Source organism: Hoplias malabaricus, chromosome 3 (genome assembly GCF_029633855.1).
Source record: "Hoplias malabaricus isolate fHopMal1 chromosome 3, fHopMal1.hap1, whole genome shotgun sequence".
NCBI lineage: Eukaryota > Metazoa > Chordata > Actinopteri > Characiformes > Erythrinidae > Hoplias > Hoplias malabaricus.
The window spans coordinates 35,154,823-35,173,525 of NC_089802.1; the positions used below are offsets into that span (position 1 = coordinate 35,154,823).

An 18,703-nucleotide genomic window follows, 5' to 3' on the forward strand; every position below is an offset into this window, starting at 1 on the left:
ACGCATAATACATCCAGGTTTGTGCTAGCAGTTTGAGAGAATGTAAAACATAATCCTCTCTTTTTTCTAAATTGTGATAACAGATTTTTGACTAATGAGAAATACAGAAAGGCCTCTATGCTAATATGCAGGCATAAGAGTCTTTTGCACTTGCTTACTGCTGGACTACAATACTGTGTGACCCAAAGTGCACAGAAAGTATTACAATAACGCTGTAAATGAATACAGGTTAACATCATTTGTTGAAAATTATCTGTAAATAAGGCAACCACTTGAGAAAGAATCAAAGATAAGAGCAGGGTTTGTGAGCTACACAATCCTATCTTTTTAATAGCATGTAACGACAGTAACTATGACCAGTTTCAGCGCCTGTTCCTTTAACTGAGACAAATTCTATACCTTTAGGTATGGGACTGAAATGGAGACGTCTGGCCTTACACAGTAATTCTTTGTTGTCTGTGTCATTTGAATTCTGTAGGCTTGTGTGCTTTACTCCTTTTACTTGTCTGTGGTTCCCGCTGCGCATTTTTTAAGTGCCTCTCTCTAAGGGCCTGCTGTGATTGATCTGAATAGTGATGGAACGAGGTGTATCTCACCATGGAGTGATTATGCTGTGATGATGGAGATAAATGAGCAGCACAAGTTTGTATTTATTTATATATATATATTTTTTTGTAAGCACAGAGCTCATTGCATCTTTTTGGTTGTTCACTGCGTTGGCATACAGGACATTTCTCAGCTATTGACAAGCTAGTTTATGTCTCCCACAGCAGTGTGGAATTAAGCAATCATTACACTGTGGGTTTAGCATTGGCTTCCAAGGGTATTCCACTAATTTTATTCCCTCTGTCTTGATGCTGCTACTTTACTTCTTTTGGTCGGGGTGAGGTAAAAACGCCTTGTTAAGCGAGTTCTTAATTCTAAATATATATATATATATAATTCACTATATATATATAGTGAGAGCAGAGGGATATATATATATATATATATATATCCCTCTGCTCTCACTTCCAGCTTGTCGAGGCAGCAGACTGGCAGCAGATTTGTCACATCAGAGACTGGGAAGACGGGCGTTGGCACCTTTTAGTCTTGCTTTGGTATTGCACCATTCTGACCTTCATGGAAAATGAATACAAATTTCTTTCTCCCATCACACAGCAGAGTGAATAACTGCTATGACTTAATCTGAGTCCACCTTAATGGGCAGATTCTTGGTCTCTTCTTCACCTCTCCTTTGGAGAGACAAACAGATGTAGCTTCAGCCCATAAAGGAATTACACTTTCATTCTCCGAGTTGTGCTCCATTCATTAAAAAAAAAAAAAAAATGCACCTGCAACCGTCCCCCTGATCTAGCTACCTCTGCTTAAAGCTGAGAACACTGAGGAAAGTTTGGATGAGCCAGAGATGGGCAGAGGTGCAATCTGGACAGGTCTTTGAAATTCAGTGACCTTTTTTAAAGCACTTGGTTATTGGCCAATTTAATACAAAATAGAACTTGCCCGAGCATGCAGGAGGGGGAGTTATGTGAATTGAGTAAGTCCCCAAAGCCCATGTGCAAGCTTGGCTACTTGACCTCTGTTCTAGGGCTAGGTGACCAGGGTGCCACCGTCTGCTCTGTGGCCCAGAGAGAGGAGGACTGATCAAAGCCTGATAAACCAAAGGCCAGAGCTTATGTATGGAGCTTCGAACTAAACTGTTTCGTTAACTTGGATTTTCATCTAAAGCCCTGGATGTTTTTACATAGAGGAGTTTTATGTAAATGCAAAGGATAGTCACCCCATCCTAAATTACACCCACTTTTGACAGATTTTGTCTGTGGTATTTTGTTAAATTGTGCTGCCTTTGTGTTGACAGATTGTGCGAATTCTGCCAAATCAAGACCAATAGCATGTTTACATGTTTAGAAGGGTTATTTTGCATTTGCCAGTCACTAAGCTTTTCATGGTCACGCTGCAAATTCAGCAGGTTTATAGCCACTGCTTAAAAAATTTACAAGTACAAGCTGTCAAACCTGACGCCATTTAAACCTTTAACGAACAACTCTGCATGGCAATGAAAGAACATTAGCTAATTTATGACATTTTCCTATCACACCGGCCACTTAAATTGGGTACACATTATCCCGCATGGGGCCTACAGTTCATGTACACGATGAGATTGGAACTAAGTTGTTGGGAAATGGGTGTAGGGAGATGTGATTAGAGACGTCAAATGTGGGCTGCAACCTGCATTAGGGATAGCTGCAGTGAGTGGATAGACAGACTCAGAATACAATTTAGCTGCAGGTCTAATAGCCAGGGCCTCCAATCTGAATCTGATGTTATGGTCTTCCTGGGCAGTGCACTTGAGATGGAAATATGTGATATAACACGTGATTAATCTGGAACATTAATTTGCTTAATCTACATATATCTCTTATAAAGTTGTTGAAGCCGGAGTATTTGTTGTTTGAGCTGGGTGTGTGCTGCTATTTTTTCAATTAATGCTTGTGTCCGAGTTTCAACAGAAGGCTTTTCATTTGAAATGATTAATACAAAATGTCAAGGGAAAAAAAAACCCCAGCTGCATACCTCCAGATTCGATAGATACTCACAGTGCTCAAATAATCAGCTCTCAGCTGTTCTAGGGTGTGTGGGCCTGCTGCTGCTCAAAATACTGCTCTGGTGTGAAAAACAATCATCCTTAAAGTAGCTGTTCTTACAACATCGGCTTTACAATGCTTTTATACTTTCCGTAACCCGTACAACACTATGTGAAAACAGCTTTCTCTTTGTCCCATGTCCCATATCATAATAAACATTCAAGTCCAATGTAAGCTAAGGATTTCATGAAACATTTCAATTCAGAATAGCCCATTTGGTAACAGGCTCTAATTTGTATGCATGAACTTCCATGGATAGGATAAAATATTTCTCAAGTCTTTCATAAAAAGAAACTTATTGTGATGATCATAATTTAAATAGAGCACTGTTAAAATCAGGACATGTGCCATGTAACTCCTTCTTTGTAAATGTCGGTGCCTCCTCCAAGGTGGCCATTTCTTTTACGCAGTCTGCACCAGCTGCAATTAGTTTATTTTCTAAAAATGTCTTTTTTCCTGGGTGACAAATAAATGGGGACAAGAGCTGGCCAGAACGAAGCTTGTGTAAGTGGCCAGCAGCGTTAAGATAAAAGCTCTGCATGTTATAATGGTGCATAAGTGGACCCAGCACTGTTTAGGCCATTTATGTTCATTTGGATCCCTGGGGCCTGTGTGCTGAAGTATCCGGCCTCGTGTAACTTTCCCTATAATGGTATATGTGATTTCTTGTCTTTTTTTTTTCCAAAGTAAACTCAATTACATGTTATATTTAGCAAAACATGTTGCACTACGGAAATGGAAAGGATTCTAACTCATGCAACTGATACACAGTGATGGCTTTTGGTATCATAAATTGTATTCGTATTGTGTAAAAAAGGTGAATGTTTGAGAATTAGACACTATGGTTGGTGTTAGAAATCTCTCAAGTTAATCAGTTGTCATCCGTATCTGCCAGCAAGACTGATTTGGCTGCTGCCATGTTCTGGTGTGGATCCGGCCTCCAAAAAATGCTAATATGCCCGGCAGCTGAGGAAATTTTTCATTAGACCTCTATTCACAGCTTGATGATGAATGCAAATATGTTATCAATTTTGCTGGATCTATGTAAATTAATCAGTGGATAGGGGATATTTGTTTATGAAAGCAAACACTGGGCCCCAGCCAGGCAAAGACGAACTCATTCAACATTTTGAGGGCTAGATTTATTCACACGCACTACCGGCTCAGCATCTGCATCACTGATATGGCTCAAATTGATGCAGATTCTAAGCATATACCAACCTACTGGGTTCAGTGTTCAGTCTTCATGGACGGCTAAAAATGTATATTTTGTACCCACTAAATACATTTCCATATCTATGGGTTACAGGTAATGTCAGTGTCCCATACAGAGGACTTACTCTTTCTCATAAACACACAAGTATAATGAAAAAAAATAAAGATGTTTAAATTGTTTGCTCTCCTTGCAGCACATTTAGTTCTCATTTAGATGTTAAAATTAAAGAAATTAAGCTGAGGAAGCCTGACCTATTTATACGCATCACATTAATGAACGTCCTTTTCTGCCCATCAGTCAGTAGAGAGGCTCAGACTTTGTCCCAGACAGCCTTCACAGATATTAAAACTAAAACTAATGCACTCAGAAGGTGCAATAATTTGATAGGGAGATGCAAAACTTCTAGCTTATAGTGAGTGAAGAAACCTGTTATTTATGACCTACGCTGTGCCCTACAGAGGGTGTAGACTGACATTTAGGATTTGGCCTCTGCTTCACTTCTGCTTGAAAAAATTCACTTACTTATTATCTCATGTTTTCAGTCAAGGAGAACTAATTTATTAAATTTTAAGACAAAACAGAGCAATAATTTAAGCAGATAGTGGCAATGAATCATTATCCCAAAAATCTGCTTCACTCCACAGCTCGGGGACAGTGGGATCAGATTATTTACCCTGTAAACAGAGGGCAAAGAAATTACACAAAATGATATGTGACTTGTGTCAGTACTCTCATGCTGAGATAATAGACAATTACTGGTGCTCTATATATGTATGATCTATATATGAAAACTTACAGTTTAGGTCACAATAGCAGAGAAAAGCATGGGAGGTTAACAGTTTTTCATTAGATACTATGAAAATGCTAATATGGCTAACAATGGATAATGGCCTTTTTCTCATCATTGTGAAACACAGTGGGATACTTTAGCCCCCTGCCACAAAGAGGCAGTAAGCTTATGTGCTTCTGAGTGTTGAGACCATCTCCAGCATGTCTCTATGTATGAGATAACTGTATTCCTGTATTCAAGGTCCAACACATCCAGGACAAACAGACTGAAAAACAGCTTTTACCCCAGTGCTGTACGGGAACTGAACACACAAACCTCTTAAGCCACTCAGGGCCTGAGTACACAGCAAACACACACACATTAATCTTGTTGTACATGTGCAATGACAAAGGCTATCTATCTATCTATCAATCTATCTATCGATCTATCTATCTATTACTTCTGTTTATATTAGGTAAAAATATAGAAAAAAAAATAAATAAAAAAATAGGTATATTAGGTACACAGTAAAACTACAACGTAACTGCAACCTGTGGAAGCCCACTTTAAAATGCACAGCAACACTTAAGAAATTCACATATTTGCCATTGATGTTGTTGTCAATGTTGTTATTGAACATAGTAACAAACTCTGAATGTTTGTGGAAATAACACTGACTGAGAAATTGGAAGAATAATGGTAAAATTGTCAACTTATACAAGTCATAAAGCAGTTGTAACCAATTACTTCTATTTTAAAAATAATTTTGCCAATGCCAAGCAGGTTGCCTGGAGGAAAAGCGGGTCAACAATCCTTTAGAATGTTAATGCTTCCTATAATATTAAAATTCCACAGAAAATTACACTTTCCTTCTAACACAGTGTGAAAATGTGCTTGTCTGTATGGTAATAAGGTTGCTCTAGGTAGCATTTGATTGATCTCTGATATTTTTCTAAAGCTTTTTATGCTCACATTTGGTTTTATATGGTTTACATTTTTAAAAACTTTAGATGTTTTAATCACTGATGATCTTTTACATCATATATGACTAAAACAATCAATGAAATTAATGATACATAATGAAGTGGTTTCCCAGACAGGGATTAAGCGTAGTCCTGGACTACACAGCTTTTTGAATTGTGATCTCCATTGAAAAGGATTATATATTCCAGGACCAGGACCCTGTCTGGGAAAGCACCTACAAATATATATATCAGAATCAGAATCAGAATCTCTTTATTTCGCCAGGTATGTTAAACATACTAGGAATTTGTCTTGGTGACAGCAACACATGTATGACATGTAACACGTACACAGACTGTTAACAAAAACTCAAAAAAAAATAAATAACAAAAAAAAAAAATATATATATATATAGATATATAGATATATAGATAGATAGATAGATAGATATAGATATACAAAATGTTATTAACTGTTAACGTGCAAATATGTGGTTGCTAATTACATTCAATCCAAATGCTCAAGGATGTCATGGGAGAATAAAGGATGTAAACTGTTCCATTATGTCCATTACTTCAGATTGAACTAAATCACTGGCTCTGTCAAACCACATGAAGTTTTGATCTCATGTTTTCTCATTCTCATTCTCATTTGCAGACTTCAACAGCCACTGTGGATATTCTGGTAACTGATGTCAATGATAATGACCCTGTATTCGATCCTCTACTGCCCCAGAATCTCACGGTTCAAGAGGAGCATGCCAACATTTTTGTGGGTCAAGTGAAGGTAGGCCTGTGTCTATAGACATTTCTCACTCTTCCACAACTAAGCTGTTGGCTTTTCATGCCTCTGGCCTTTGCTTCACAGCACTGTGTTTCTGTCTCACTTAATGTAACCTGGGAACATCAGCCAAGATGTTGGGATAAACTATAGAGAGAGGCAAGCACACATATATTTTGTTCTTCTCAGTCTTGTTAGGATATTTGTCCTGATATCTACCTTGTTTTAATTTTCTTTGATATTTTGATATTTTGATGTTTATCCAGGTGTAAACGAGATCATTCTTTGTAAAATATAATGAACTATCCATGCAAGTTAGATAGTGAACATTGTGCATTAATATCTACCAAGGGGAACTTTGTCCATGGTGGCAGGTCCTAAGTTGTGACTGCTATGCCCCACCATATTGTTCCTGTCCCAGCTGGCTATCCTGATGGACTGAAAGCCCCTCCCTCCACAGATGGCCTGAGGCTTCGAGCCTCTGTGCTGGTCCCACAAGGCCTGTGCTAATCAGTGCCCAGTGGGCAGGTGGTTGGCACAGTGCCATTTTCCTCTGGCCTCTTTTTGGCCTCTCGTCATGCGTCAGCTTACTGCCCGCTACCCTGTTTGTGATTTTCCAATTAAATACATGTAATTTAAATAATTCGTCACCTTTGGGGACGTTCTATAATGAGCAGTTTTGTTAAGCTACAAGGAGTTGTAATTAGCGGTCTAGATTAATAGAGCTCTGCTTTGTCACAGTAATCACAGCATAACGGGGGCAGACGTCTGCCCGTTGGGGGGAGCAATTGAGGGATGTGTGTTAGGCTTCTTAGACTAGTTTTAACTACACAGAATTGAGATTGGGCCCAATAGAATCTGTGGAAAAAAATGATGTTGTCTTAAAAAAGTTGTCTTAAGCATGGCTATTATATTATATGCAAGTTTAATTTATAAAACACTTGTGTGGTTCTGCATTCGTAACTCTACATAAACCTGGGTAATATGGACAAATATTTTATCATGATATTATTTTCTATATTGATTTATATCAATAATTATAATAACAGAAAAAGTTGTAACATAGTTACAATTTTAAATGAAAATCCTACTAAAACTGTAGAGTTGATACACCAAGTGATAATGTTCTTGTTTAAAAATTTTTTATTGAAATATTTATCATTATGCATTTTACTCAAATCCACGAGGAGAGATCTCACAAAACTTATTTTAAATTTACAATTTCATTATCCTGCCCAGATAATGAAAAATTTACAAACTGGAAAAATGTGAAAAAAGCTCCAGTCAGATCAGTCCACTTCAGAAAATCACGCAAGTTATTCACACTTTATTCACTAAGAATCAATGTGCATCACTATATATCCACACTCCAGACTGGTTTTTATCAACTATTCACTGCTGAGGCTTTTCTACTGCATGGACCCTACTTGACCCGGCGATGTGTAAACCTTGCAGAGTGCTGATTGGCCAGAGAGACTATTATTTAGCTACATGCAGACCTCCACCACAAACTAGCCAATAGCAATATCTCCAAGTTACAGCAACGATCACATTTGTTTTTGTCCAACTCTCAATGGCAGCCCATAATATTATGTGTTTGAAAAGGTTTGAATGCACCTTCAATTTGTGGCCAATGAAAAACTCCAGAGAGAGACGAATGTGCACCAAGGAAAACTCTGCTGATCTGTGAGAACAGGGACAAGAGCCATGTTCAGTCCAAAAATGCACAAAACAAGACACGTAAACAGCGCCTAACTAGGTAAAAGATTGTCAAGCTGTGCTGAGCCAAGTCTACAGGTGATTGCTTGCATGTCACTTGTAGCACAGTTCTTTATGTGGATTCAACATCATCGATTCTTCTGTTATGACATGTTCTGTGATGTGCACAGACTTTAGTAACAGTGTTCGTCATATTGCCATAATGTTTATTGTGTGTCATACCTGGACATTTTCTGTGGCCTTTAGCTGTAGTTAGTTTAATTTAACCAGTGGTCAGATTTCAGCTCTTCATATATATGTCACTGTGATATACACCAAACTAAAGAGTTATTTGTTGTAAGGTGTTATATTGTGCCAAACTGATTTCAGTTACAAAAAATGAACAATTTGAATGATTTCAGAACATGTTAATGTCACCTGACATAGGTGCTGATCAAGATTGGCAAATGTATAGATTTTGTGCAGTGCACAGTTGTTTGAATAGGCTTATAAAAATGTTTGTTGGTTAATGCCAGGTGTCATAATGACGGAGCACCAATAACTGGTTGTATGCTGCCAATATGAGACATATATAAGACTTTAGCTTCAGTTAACATTTCCTAAACAAAAAGTAGCCTGCAAACAGGGAAAGTACTTGGCAAATATAGTGTAGACATCTGCCCAATTAATAGTGAGTTTGACCTAATTTAGCTGTAGCCTCAACTCTTAAGAAGGCTTTACACTAGTCAGCCACAATAGCATTAGTGTGATCAGGTGATGAAGCTGGATAATTAGTACTGGATGGCAAACGCCAACTGCGTCTCCAAATTATCCCAAAGATATTGAATGGAGCGACATCATTGCAGAGAATGCAGTTCCACTGCCCCACTCCCCAATGTTGGGGGGGCTTTATACTTTTCTAGCCCATGCTTGATATTTGGCATGTTAAACATAGGCCATCCAGTGTGTCCAGAACCTTTTGAATGAAAATAATACAAGCTGTATGTACGCAATATAAGCAATGTGTGACCACCTGTGTTCAAAATTTGTGCATATTAAAGTGGTTATAGTGTCTAAAACCATCAGTATCCCACTCCTTAGATGGCCTACATCTGTTCAAAAACCAACCGTGTGTGTGTGTGAGGGGAACAGAGCGACAAGCCAGATTCCCTGTTCTACAGTTGTCTCTGTTCTCATTTGACACGTCCTACCACTGAAGCAAGTTGGACATGGTCCAGAGGTGACCCCCCCCACTTCCCTCTCCCTCTATCCATCTGCAGCAAATACAGCAGTGAAAGTTTGGGAGAGAGCAGGGAAGCCTGTATTCTGCCACAGCGCAATCCACATTAAGACCCACATCACACCTGTTACAGCACACAGGCCACTGGGCTCATCCTCAGATCAAAACCAGAGAGGATTTTCCACAGGGAAGAAACCTTCAGCAGAACTTTAGAAGTCACAGTCATCACCGGCAATAACAAAAACATGGTGTAGTTTCATATGAATTATTTCTCACTCGTAGCTATTTGAAACAAATGCAGGACTTTGTTGTATTCTGCTTTTTCAAACAATGCTATGTATGTTTGAAAAAAATATAAGATTATATAGTCTTTTTTAGTTATAAATATTTTTTAGTTTAGACCTCGGGTTTGTAATATGAGCAATTTGGGTCTTTAGGAATTATTCAGAAACAGGAAATTTTGTGTGTTTACCGTCTATAACTACTATAATTAGTAGAACTACATTTTCTCTCTCTTCAGTAGATAAAGGTCAATATTAAATTCATTATTAGTCTACATTTTATGTCAGTACATTATGTTGTGACACTTCCCAGTGGCTCCAATGCACTAAGCAACTGCTTAGACAGCTTATTCAGACGTATTCAGACATATTTGTTGGTACACTTACAGCTCATTGAAACAATGCTTTATATTTCCTCCCAGTGTTATGTCATAGATTAAAGCAAATAATTATTGTTTATTCTACAAATATAAAATGACCTGGACAGATACATTGGTAGCACTAAACATCATTTTTAAATAATGTGATTATGCTGATAAGCTTTTTTTCTTCATTTGAGCCATTGCAGCCATGCAATATTTTTTTAAATGCCTCTTGAGCCTGAAATTATTGCTTGTTGTGTCATGTTTAAAATATAGCAGTCATTAAACATTTCTGATTATTAGGCTGTAAATTTCCATTTTAATGTATGCTTCGATTAAAAGAAAAAAAAAAGCAAATATAAATATATAAGGCTGATATAAGATTCTTCTTTGCATGGGCTCAATTGCAATTTTGTTTCCCCCAAATAAATTACTTTTTCCATGACAACACAAGGGCAGAAATAAACAATCAAGGAATCAAGCAAAACTGTCTCTCTATGAACTAAGAGCAGAAAAGAGAACCGACCAAAAAAGGCTAAAACATGAGCTTTTGAACGCCTCACTTCTAACTGCTGCTTGCAATACTAGCATGGACTAACTTATTTTTAAAATGAACAGGTACTGAAACTGGTCATGCTTCAAAGGGCTGTTTAAGGGGAGAGGGGTGGGTTGTATTTTGCTGTTGTGTTTGATTTTTGTGGTATTTTGATCAAACTATTTCACAGACGTTACATTAAGACCCCGGAGAGATGTGTTAATTTTTGGAAATGTCATTTACAGTGGATATAAAAAGGCTAGACACCCCTGTTAAAATACCAGGTTTAGTGATATAAAAAAATAAAATAAAATACAAATAGAGAGAGACCAAGACACATCATTTCAGAACTATTTCCACCTTTAATGAGACCTATAACCTGTACATCTCAATTAAAAAAAACATACTGAAATTTTTAGGGGGAAGAAGTAAAAAATAAAAAACTAAAATAATGTGTTTGCATAAGTGTGCACACCCTTAAACTAATACTTTGCTGACGCACTTTGATGTTATTCCAGCACTCAGTCTTTTTGGGTAGGAGCCTTTCAGCATGGTACATCTTGACTTAGCAATATTTGCCCACTCTTCTTTGAAAATCTGTCAGATTGCGAGGGCATCTCCTGTGTACAGCCCTCTTCAGATCACCCCACAGATTTTCAATCGGATTCAGACCTGGGCTCCGGCTGGGCCATTGCAACACTTTAATCTTCTTCTAGTGAAGCCATTTTTTGGTTGATTTGAATGAATGCTTTGGGTCGTTGTCGTGCTGAAAGATGAAGTTCCTCTTCAGCTTCAGCTTTCTAGCAGAAACCAGGTTTTGTGCCAGAATCGACTGATATTTGGAACAGTTCATAATTCCTTCTTCCTTGACTAAGGCCCCAGTACCAGCTGAAGAAAAGCAGCCTCGCAGCATGACGCTGCCACCACCATGCTTCACTGTTGGTATGGTATTCTTTTGGTGATGTGCAGTGTTTTTATTTATTTATTTTTTGCGCCAAACATACCTTTTGGAATTATGGCCGAAAAGTTCAACCTTGGTTTCATCAGACCATAAGACATTTTCCCACATGCTTTTAGGAGAGTTCAAATGCGTTTTTGCAAAATTTAGCTGGGCTTGGATGTTTTTTTCTTTGAAAGAAGAGGCTTTCAACTTGCCACCCTACCCCATAGCCCAGACATATGAAGAATACGGGATATTGTTGTCACATGTAGTACACAGCCAGTATGTGCCAAAAAGTCCTGCAACTCCTTTAATGTTGCTAAAGGCCTCTTGGTAGCTTCCCTGACCAATTTTCTTTCTTGTATTTTCATCAATTTTGGAGGGATGTCCTGTTCTTTGCAATGTCACTGTCTTCACTGTGTTCAATGGTATATCTGCTGCCTTGGGAATTATTTTGTACCCTTCTCCAGACTGATGCCTTTTGACAATGAGATCCCTCTGATGCATGCTCTCTGCGGACCATGCTTTTCCTGTAAGATGCAAGTAAGAAAATGTCAAGAAAAGCCTACTAGAACCACTGAACTTATTTGGGGTTAATCAGAGGCACTTTAAATGATGGCACGTGTCCACTGATTCCTGTTTAACATGAGTTTGAATGTGATTGGTTCATTCTGAACACAGCCACACCCCCAGGTATAAGAGGGTGTGCACACTTATGCAACCACAATATTTTATTTTTTATTTTTTACCCCTTGTATTTTATTTTTTTATTTTTACCTTTTTATATCCTCTGTAATATGTAGCCATTAAAGACTACAGCCTTTAAGTGACTAAAGTTGCAAATTGTAATTAAAAATGTAAGGTCTACAAGACTGTAACCAACCTCCCAGGACATGGACACTACAGAAAAATCAACATCAGATTGAACAGACGGATGGTGTGACTGGTAGACAGAGAAAAAGTGATACAAGCTGAACTGCAAGGTCAAGGTACATCACCATCTGATCTCACCAGCTGTGGCTTTTTGAGAGATAGTGGATTTCATCAAAAGACCCAGGAGAACTCCACTCTGGATGAAGAAAAAAAAAAAGACTAAAATTTGCTAAATAATAATAATAAAAGAAAAGAATATTGACATGCTTCCTTAGGACATTAGTGCTATGTTCACAGATTAATGTGAGACTGTTTCAAGGGAAAGAACACCATTCGTACTACGAAACATGGAGGAAGCATAGTTATGTTCTTTGCTGCATTATGGAGCAAAATATACTGGTCTTTGTCATGAAGCTCTGTCTCTGACATAAGCCTTGGGTTCTTCAATGGAGTAAACACACTGCTAAAAGCACTGAAGAATGACTAAAAACAAACATGGGACTCGTATGTAGTTACCATTTGTGATCCCTGATCTGAACCAAAAGTCAAAAGCGCAGTTTATTTTAACTATTAAAAACTGAAAAAACAATGATGCATGCTAATAATTATTACAGAGAAAAATGTAGGTTTTATCTTTTAAATGGAAGTGTACCAACAAATGTGGTCTGTAGCAAGAAACCACACTCATTCTTTTTAGTTGACCAGGGTCTAGTACATGTGAACATTAGTTGTAGAAGTGAATAGTGTTAGATATGATGCTACATGTTATTATGAATATAGCCTGACTTTATTATACAAAGTACATTTAGTTTTGCTTTGGTTTTTACCCATTTAACAGGATGCTTTTTTATGTGCAGCCTGTGTGTATTCTGAGAGTTTGAATTAGGAATGCAGAATACAGTGTTTCAGCAATGTCATCACAATGTGTGCATGCGCAGTAGTCACATCACAGGACGTGCAATGTCACATAGACCATTTCCATCAACTTCTGTGGAAAGTGTAGGCATAAAGGCAAAAATACTTAAGACAAAAAAAAAAAAAAAATCTTAAGATGTTTCCTCGCCACTTACTAGCTCTCCAGTCTGTTTGCGTGCTTGAAACATCTCTGTCTGGTATGATAGTCTTTCTCTCCTTCACTCTGCTCATGGCAGAGGCATCTGGAGTGCACACTGTGGATGAGGCTATAGTTGCATTTATTCATCATTGTTTGTCTTATTGACAAACTTAGGATAAACACAGAACCTGTAGACTCTGTTCTGCAGCCTGAACAGAGCAGACAAGGAGAAGGGTGTGGGGGGTGGAGGAGAAACAGAGAAATACAGACAGCAGTCGAGAGACAGACACATAGTGCCTGTCTGACTGTGTGAAAAAATGGTTTTGTGCTGCAGTGCTATATAACTATGACAGTTTTTGTTTTTTTTCAAGTAAATGTACATAGCTTAATTTATGACTTGCAACTTTTTTTTACTACTTGATACAAACGGAAATTTGCTCTGTTCTCATTGTCACAATCAGGCGGACTGATGGAGGCAATTCAATAACACAACAGACTTTATTTCAACAAAAGAAAACAAACAGAGATACTTAGAGAAACCTAGACATAGAGCTAAAGCTAACCTAAACATAAAGCTATTTGGACAGAGATAAACAGACTAAACAGATATAACGGTAGAACAAAGTTACAAACAGGAACTGACAGGCTTGAGAGAAGAGAAAGAAGCAGACAGACCAAACAAGCACACAAAAGAAAAATGTCCAACAACCAAACAGTGAAACAAGGGAACTTAAATACACACCACAGACAAGGAACACCTGGGACAGAAAACAAGGGGGCAGGACCACAAAGGTTGAGCTAAGGCGGAGACAAGGAGGGAGACAGGAACAAAACAATAACAGAACCTAGCACATGGCAAATAGGGAAACATTTACATTTATGCATTTGGCAGACACTTTTATCCAAAGCGACTTACAAACAAGGATCTAACATTCAAACTACAGCACAATTTATACAAAATACCTTACATTGAGTGCAATATGCCAGGAAGTAATAAGTGCATTAAAGAAAGACTTTCAGTACAAGAGATACTCTCAGAAGAGCTGGGTTTTCAAGGATTTCTTGAATGCTGAGAGGGTTTCTGTTGCTCTGATAGTGCTTGGAAGCTCGTTTCACAAGCGTGGTACCAGAGATGAGAATAGCCTCGACTGACCTGTACGGGGGGTTGGCCGTGTTAGTTGGCGCTCCTTTAAGGAACGGAGAGGGCAGGCGAAACAAGAGACAAACAGAGTGGGAACACAGGGCAAAAGCATGACACTCATTTTCTGTGACATTTCTTCTATAGGAAGAGCTTTTTACTGGTTGTTGTGAGTAACATTTTTAAATATTGCAATATATATTGCAGAAAAAAAGTTGTCAATTTTATCCAATATTATGCAGTCTTTGTTTGGATATTAGCAGAGATGTGTTTACAGCCTAGCAGGAAGCACAAAGATGTTCTTGTTTGCTTCCTGTCAAATTCAGCTCATTTATGTTCAGATGCATGACAAATGAAGGAGCTTGTTAGATCAACAACCAAAAAAAATGTACAGTATAGCCCCTAATTGGGGAAAAAAATGGTGAAAGCCTCAGTCTGTTGGCATCTGTTATCTACCAGATGTTATCCATCTTTGCTTGGCATTTTCTGCCCTGCATGTGAGTTTATCAAGGCAGTAAAATCCATTACTGTGTTGTTGTTGTTGTTGGGTTTAATTTGTATGTTTATTTATTTATTTTTATTTATATCTTTTTTTCTGAGTATCAAGTGGGTTTCAGGAGAAACCACTGTTCATCTGACCCTTCATGACCTTGCCTCACAAGGTAATTACACTGAGCTCAAAAGCAGTCTGCTTGCTGCCATTGTTTTGATGCACGGCACAGACATATCTATAGCGTGCCTATATACTGGTTTAATTAACTTTGAATTGATTACCGCAAAGATGAATGCTTTTCATTACTGGCCTCTGTTCAGGTTTAGAGCACAATAACAAATGGCCCAGAGAAGGAAGGGAAAGCTTTGTATTCTCAAACCTCTGAGATACCCGTGACTCAATTCAGGCACTATACACTGTGTTCTTATCCGTGGGTTGCAGGTGACATCACTGGGTGTAGTAGCTGCCATATTGAGTACTTACTCATTACTCAAACCAATAAAAACTGTAATGTTTAAATTGTTTTGTTTCTTTCAACAATGTTCAAATCAAATGTATTTGTATAGTGCTTTTTACAATTGATGATGTCACAAAGCAGCTTCACAGAGTTCCGGTAAAGACAAAGTTTTGACATGAAATGTAAAAATGTACAGAATGTAAAGATCCCACTGGTGAATATGCCAGGGATGACAGTGGCAAGGAAAAACTCCCTCAGAGCTGAGGAAGAAACCTTGGGAGGAACCAAGGCTCACAAGGGGTCAATCTACTGGTAATAATAGTTAGGAGTCCATGAAAAACTTCAGTGGGCAGCTCCAAGGCAATATATGTATGGGTCCCTGAGCCATTTATCCGAGTCCTGTTTTTAAACAGAGCTCTGTTTGTCTCTGTCAGTCAGCAGAGAAGCTTGGGCTGTGTCCCAAATAGCTTGCATCACAGATAATAAAACTAAAAATACTAGACAGTAATTAGACACTAATTTGACAGAGAATCTTGAAATGTATAGCAGAATAAAATTAAAGTGTTTAAATGTATTAAAAAGTGAATATTATTTTACACATTCAACACACTACATGAGTGCAGAAACCCATTATTTTATGACCTACACTGTGCCCTATGGAGGATGTAGAGAGACATTTTGGATTCAGCCTTGGCTTCACTGCAACATGGAACTATATCTCACTGATCACTCAGATTTCTGATCACTAATTTAACTTTAAACCAAATCAGATATAAAATTAGGCAGAAAATCTCAATAAAAATATTATCCTCCAAGAAACAACCCTTTCACTCTCTGCAGGATCAGAAGGAAAAGATTGAGACAAAAGTATACATGGCTTGTTCCTGCAGTGTCTTAAATGGTAAATAAATAAATAAATAAAAGAAGCTTGGATATGATCTGTGTATGAATAACTCATAAGAGCAAAAAAATGCATTGGAGTCTAATGTTTCCCATTAGATCCTAGGACGAAAATGCTAATATGGCTAACGGTGGATAACAGTCTTATTCTCCTTATTACGTAGCACTGTCGGATCGTTTACCCACTGATGCAAAGAGGTGGTTTGCTTGCTGGTGCCTTGTGTTGTGAGACTCCCTCCAGCCCAGGGAGGGATGCTGTGTATAAGATAAATATATCCATCTTTCCCATCTGTCTACATTAATGCTGTGCTCTGAAACCAGACAATGATTAGCCAATATAGCCAATCACGAGTGCAACCCATGGATACCAGTGTTCCAGGACATACTGTGGGTCCAAATGTAACCACAGATTGGTTCTAATTGTCAGTTCAGTTATTTGAAGGGCCATTTGCTGACACCAACATTAATGCATGTGCTTAAATATAATGACCATAAAAAACTAGCTTTTTGACTGGATTCATGTTGGATGCATTTAACAGGCAGTTAAATTACAGTGAAATTCATGTTTTTATAACAAATTATTTGCTAGTCCCCCACTAACACACAAGCTATTAAAACATGAAAAAAGCAAACTATGCAACAACATAAAAAATACATGAATAATTAAACTAGAATTTTATTTAAACTATACGTAAGGAAAAAAATATATAGAAATGTAAGAGTTAGATAAAATATGTAGCTTAATACTGGTACATTGCTGTGGTATTGTGCAAAAAAACATGGCAGTAAAATACTTGAGTGTTGTGCAAATTGAAGATGTTCAGCTTGCTTAAGACAACATTATTCAGAAAGAAAAAAATAATAATGTTTGAAAAAAGACAGCAAATGTCAATTCAGCACAGCAGACACATATTGTACTTTTGAAGTTCTAGTTTTACTTTAATGAGATATTGTAGTTTGACACAAATCACCTCATCAGATCTAACTTTTAGCCGGGTTTCATGGGGAGCTGGAAAGACGACGTCATCGCCAGTCCTATAATTAAGCTGCCATTGACGCCATTGACATATATTTCCTAAAGCTTTTTATCTCTTAATTACATAGAAACCCCAGAACTTCAACTGAACTGCGGTCTCTTTTTTCTTTTCTTTTCACATCAGAAACAAAACTCTTTTGTGTCAGCAGTTAAAAGTGATTTTAGGTCCTTGATACTTCATCGGAAACATCAAGTATGTATGCCCTCTCACAAAGGCTCTACCATTGATCAGGTGGTCTTGTCTTTATCTTAGTTATATGTTATTATCTCAGCATAATATATATTTTTAAATATATATATTTTTTTTTGCTACTTCATATAATAGGGCCAATATTTAGATGTGTGTGCCACCGGAGAGCCTTTCTACTTTGTACAGTGTAGTAGGCAACATTCTTATGAAAGACTCCAAATTCTGATTCTAACTTTTTTTAACACATGACTTTTAAAATCTCTATCAAGTTTGCAGTTGCACATTGCTCTGGTTAAAAGCATCTGCTAGATTTCAGTAATGTATTAGGCGCACAAATAAGTTTTAAAGCAGTTTCGTTGTAACTTATGTGATCGTATTACAAAATTCACACATTCTCGTAATCAGTCTACAGTAACAGTTGCACAATAGATACAATGACAATTGTTATTATATTCAACAAATTTTACTCAAAAATTAATTAGTTTGAAAATGATTAGCTTATTAGTCACCTCATTCATTATGGGTTCCATCAAAGAAAAATGGTTGCAAAAGCACCATTGTGCATGTATTTGTTCTTTTCTTGGGTATAATAGTCTATCCAAAAGTAAATTTGAGTTTTGTTTTAGACAATTTACAAATGCTGATTTCATGAGTCTATTAATGCTTAATTTTGTCTTTTTTTATTATTATTTAATATTTTATGTATTTCTTTATTTTTAATAAAATGCCAATTGTTAAATTTAGCATTATACAGCCGTTACCATAAAATGACCAAAGAGCAGGAGGATGTTAGAATTAAGCATTTCATTAAAAAAGCAGTTTAAAACATATTTGTGCTCAAGTAAATCTTTCTGAAATACTTAATAAAAAACAGAAGAAGTCATAATCAGAAGTCAAAACCCAAAAAGCTGAAATCCTTTGTTTATTGAAGCACATCCTTGCAAATGCTGACTAGAGACTGTAGCTTTAGCATTAGCTAGAAGTCAGTTGCCACGTTAACTTAGTTAATAGTTGACAGAGCTAAATGAAGGCAGCATGCCATTAGGTCAACCACAGAGGAGAAGATTAATTTGCATTTTAATTAGCCTTCTTTTCTGAGAGTTATAAAAAATATTATCCACAGTGTAGCCTCA

General features: G+C 37.3%; 1 protein-coding gene across 11 annotated transcripts in view; it reads left to right on the plus strand.

The window, feature by feature from the left end:
• The window catches only part of pcdh15b (protocadherin-related 15b), a 323,490-nt gene that overhangs the window by 180,872 nt on the left and 123,915 nt on the right, over nucleotides 1–18,703 (plus strand). For all 11 annotated transcript variants that reach the window (XM_066663505.1, XM_066663496.1, XM_066663499.1 and 8 more), the window contains one exon: nucleotides 6,251–6,379. In XM_066663505.1, coding sequence (XP_066519602.1) covers nucleotides 6,251–6,379 — 129 coding nt within the window. The remainder of the gene's footprint in view (nucleotides 1–6,250; nucleotides 6,380–18,703) is intronic.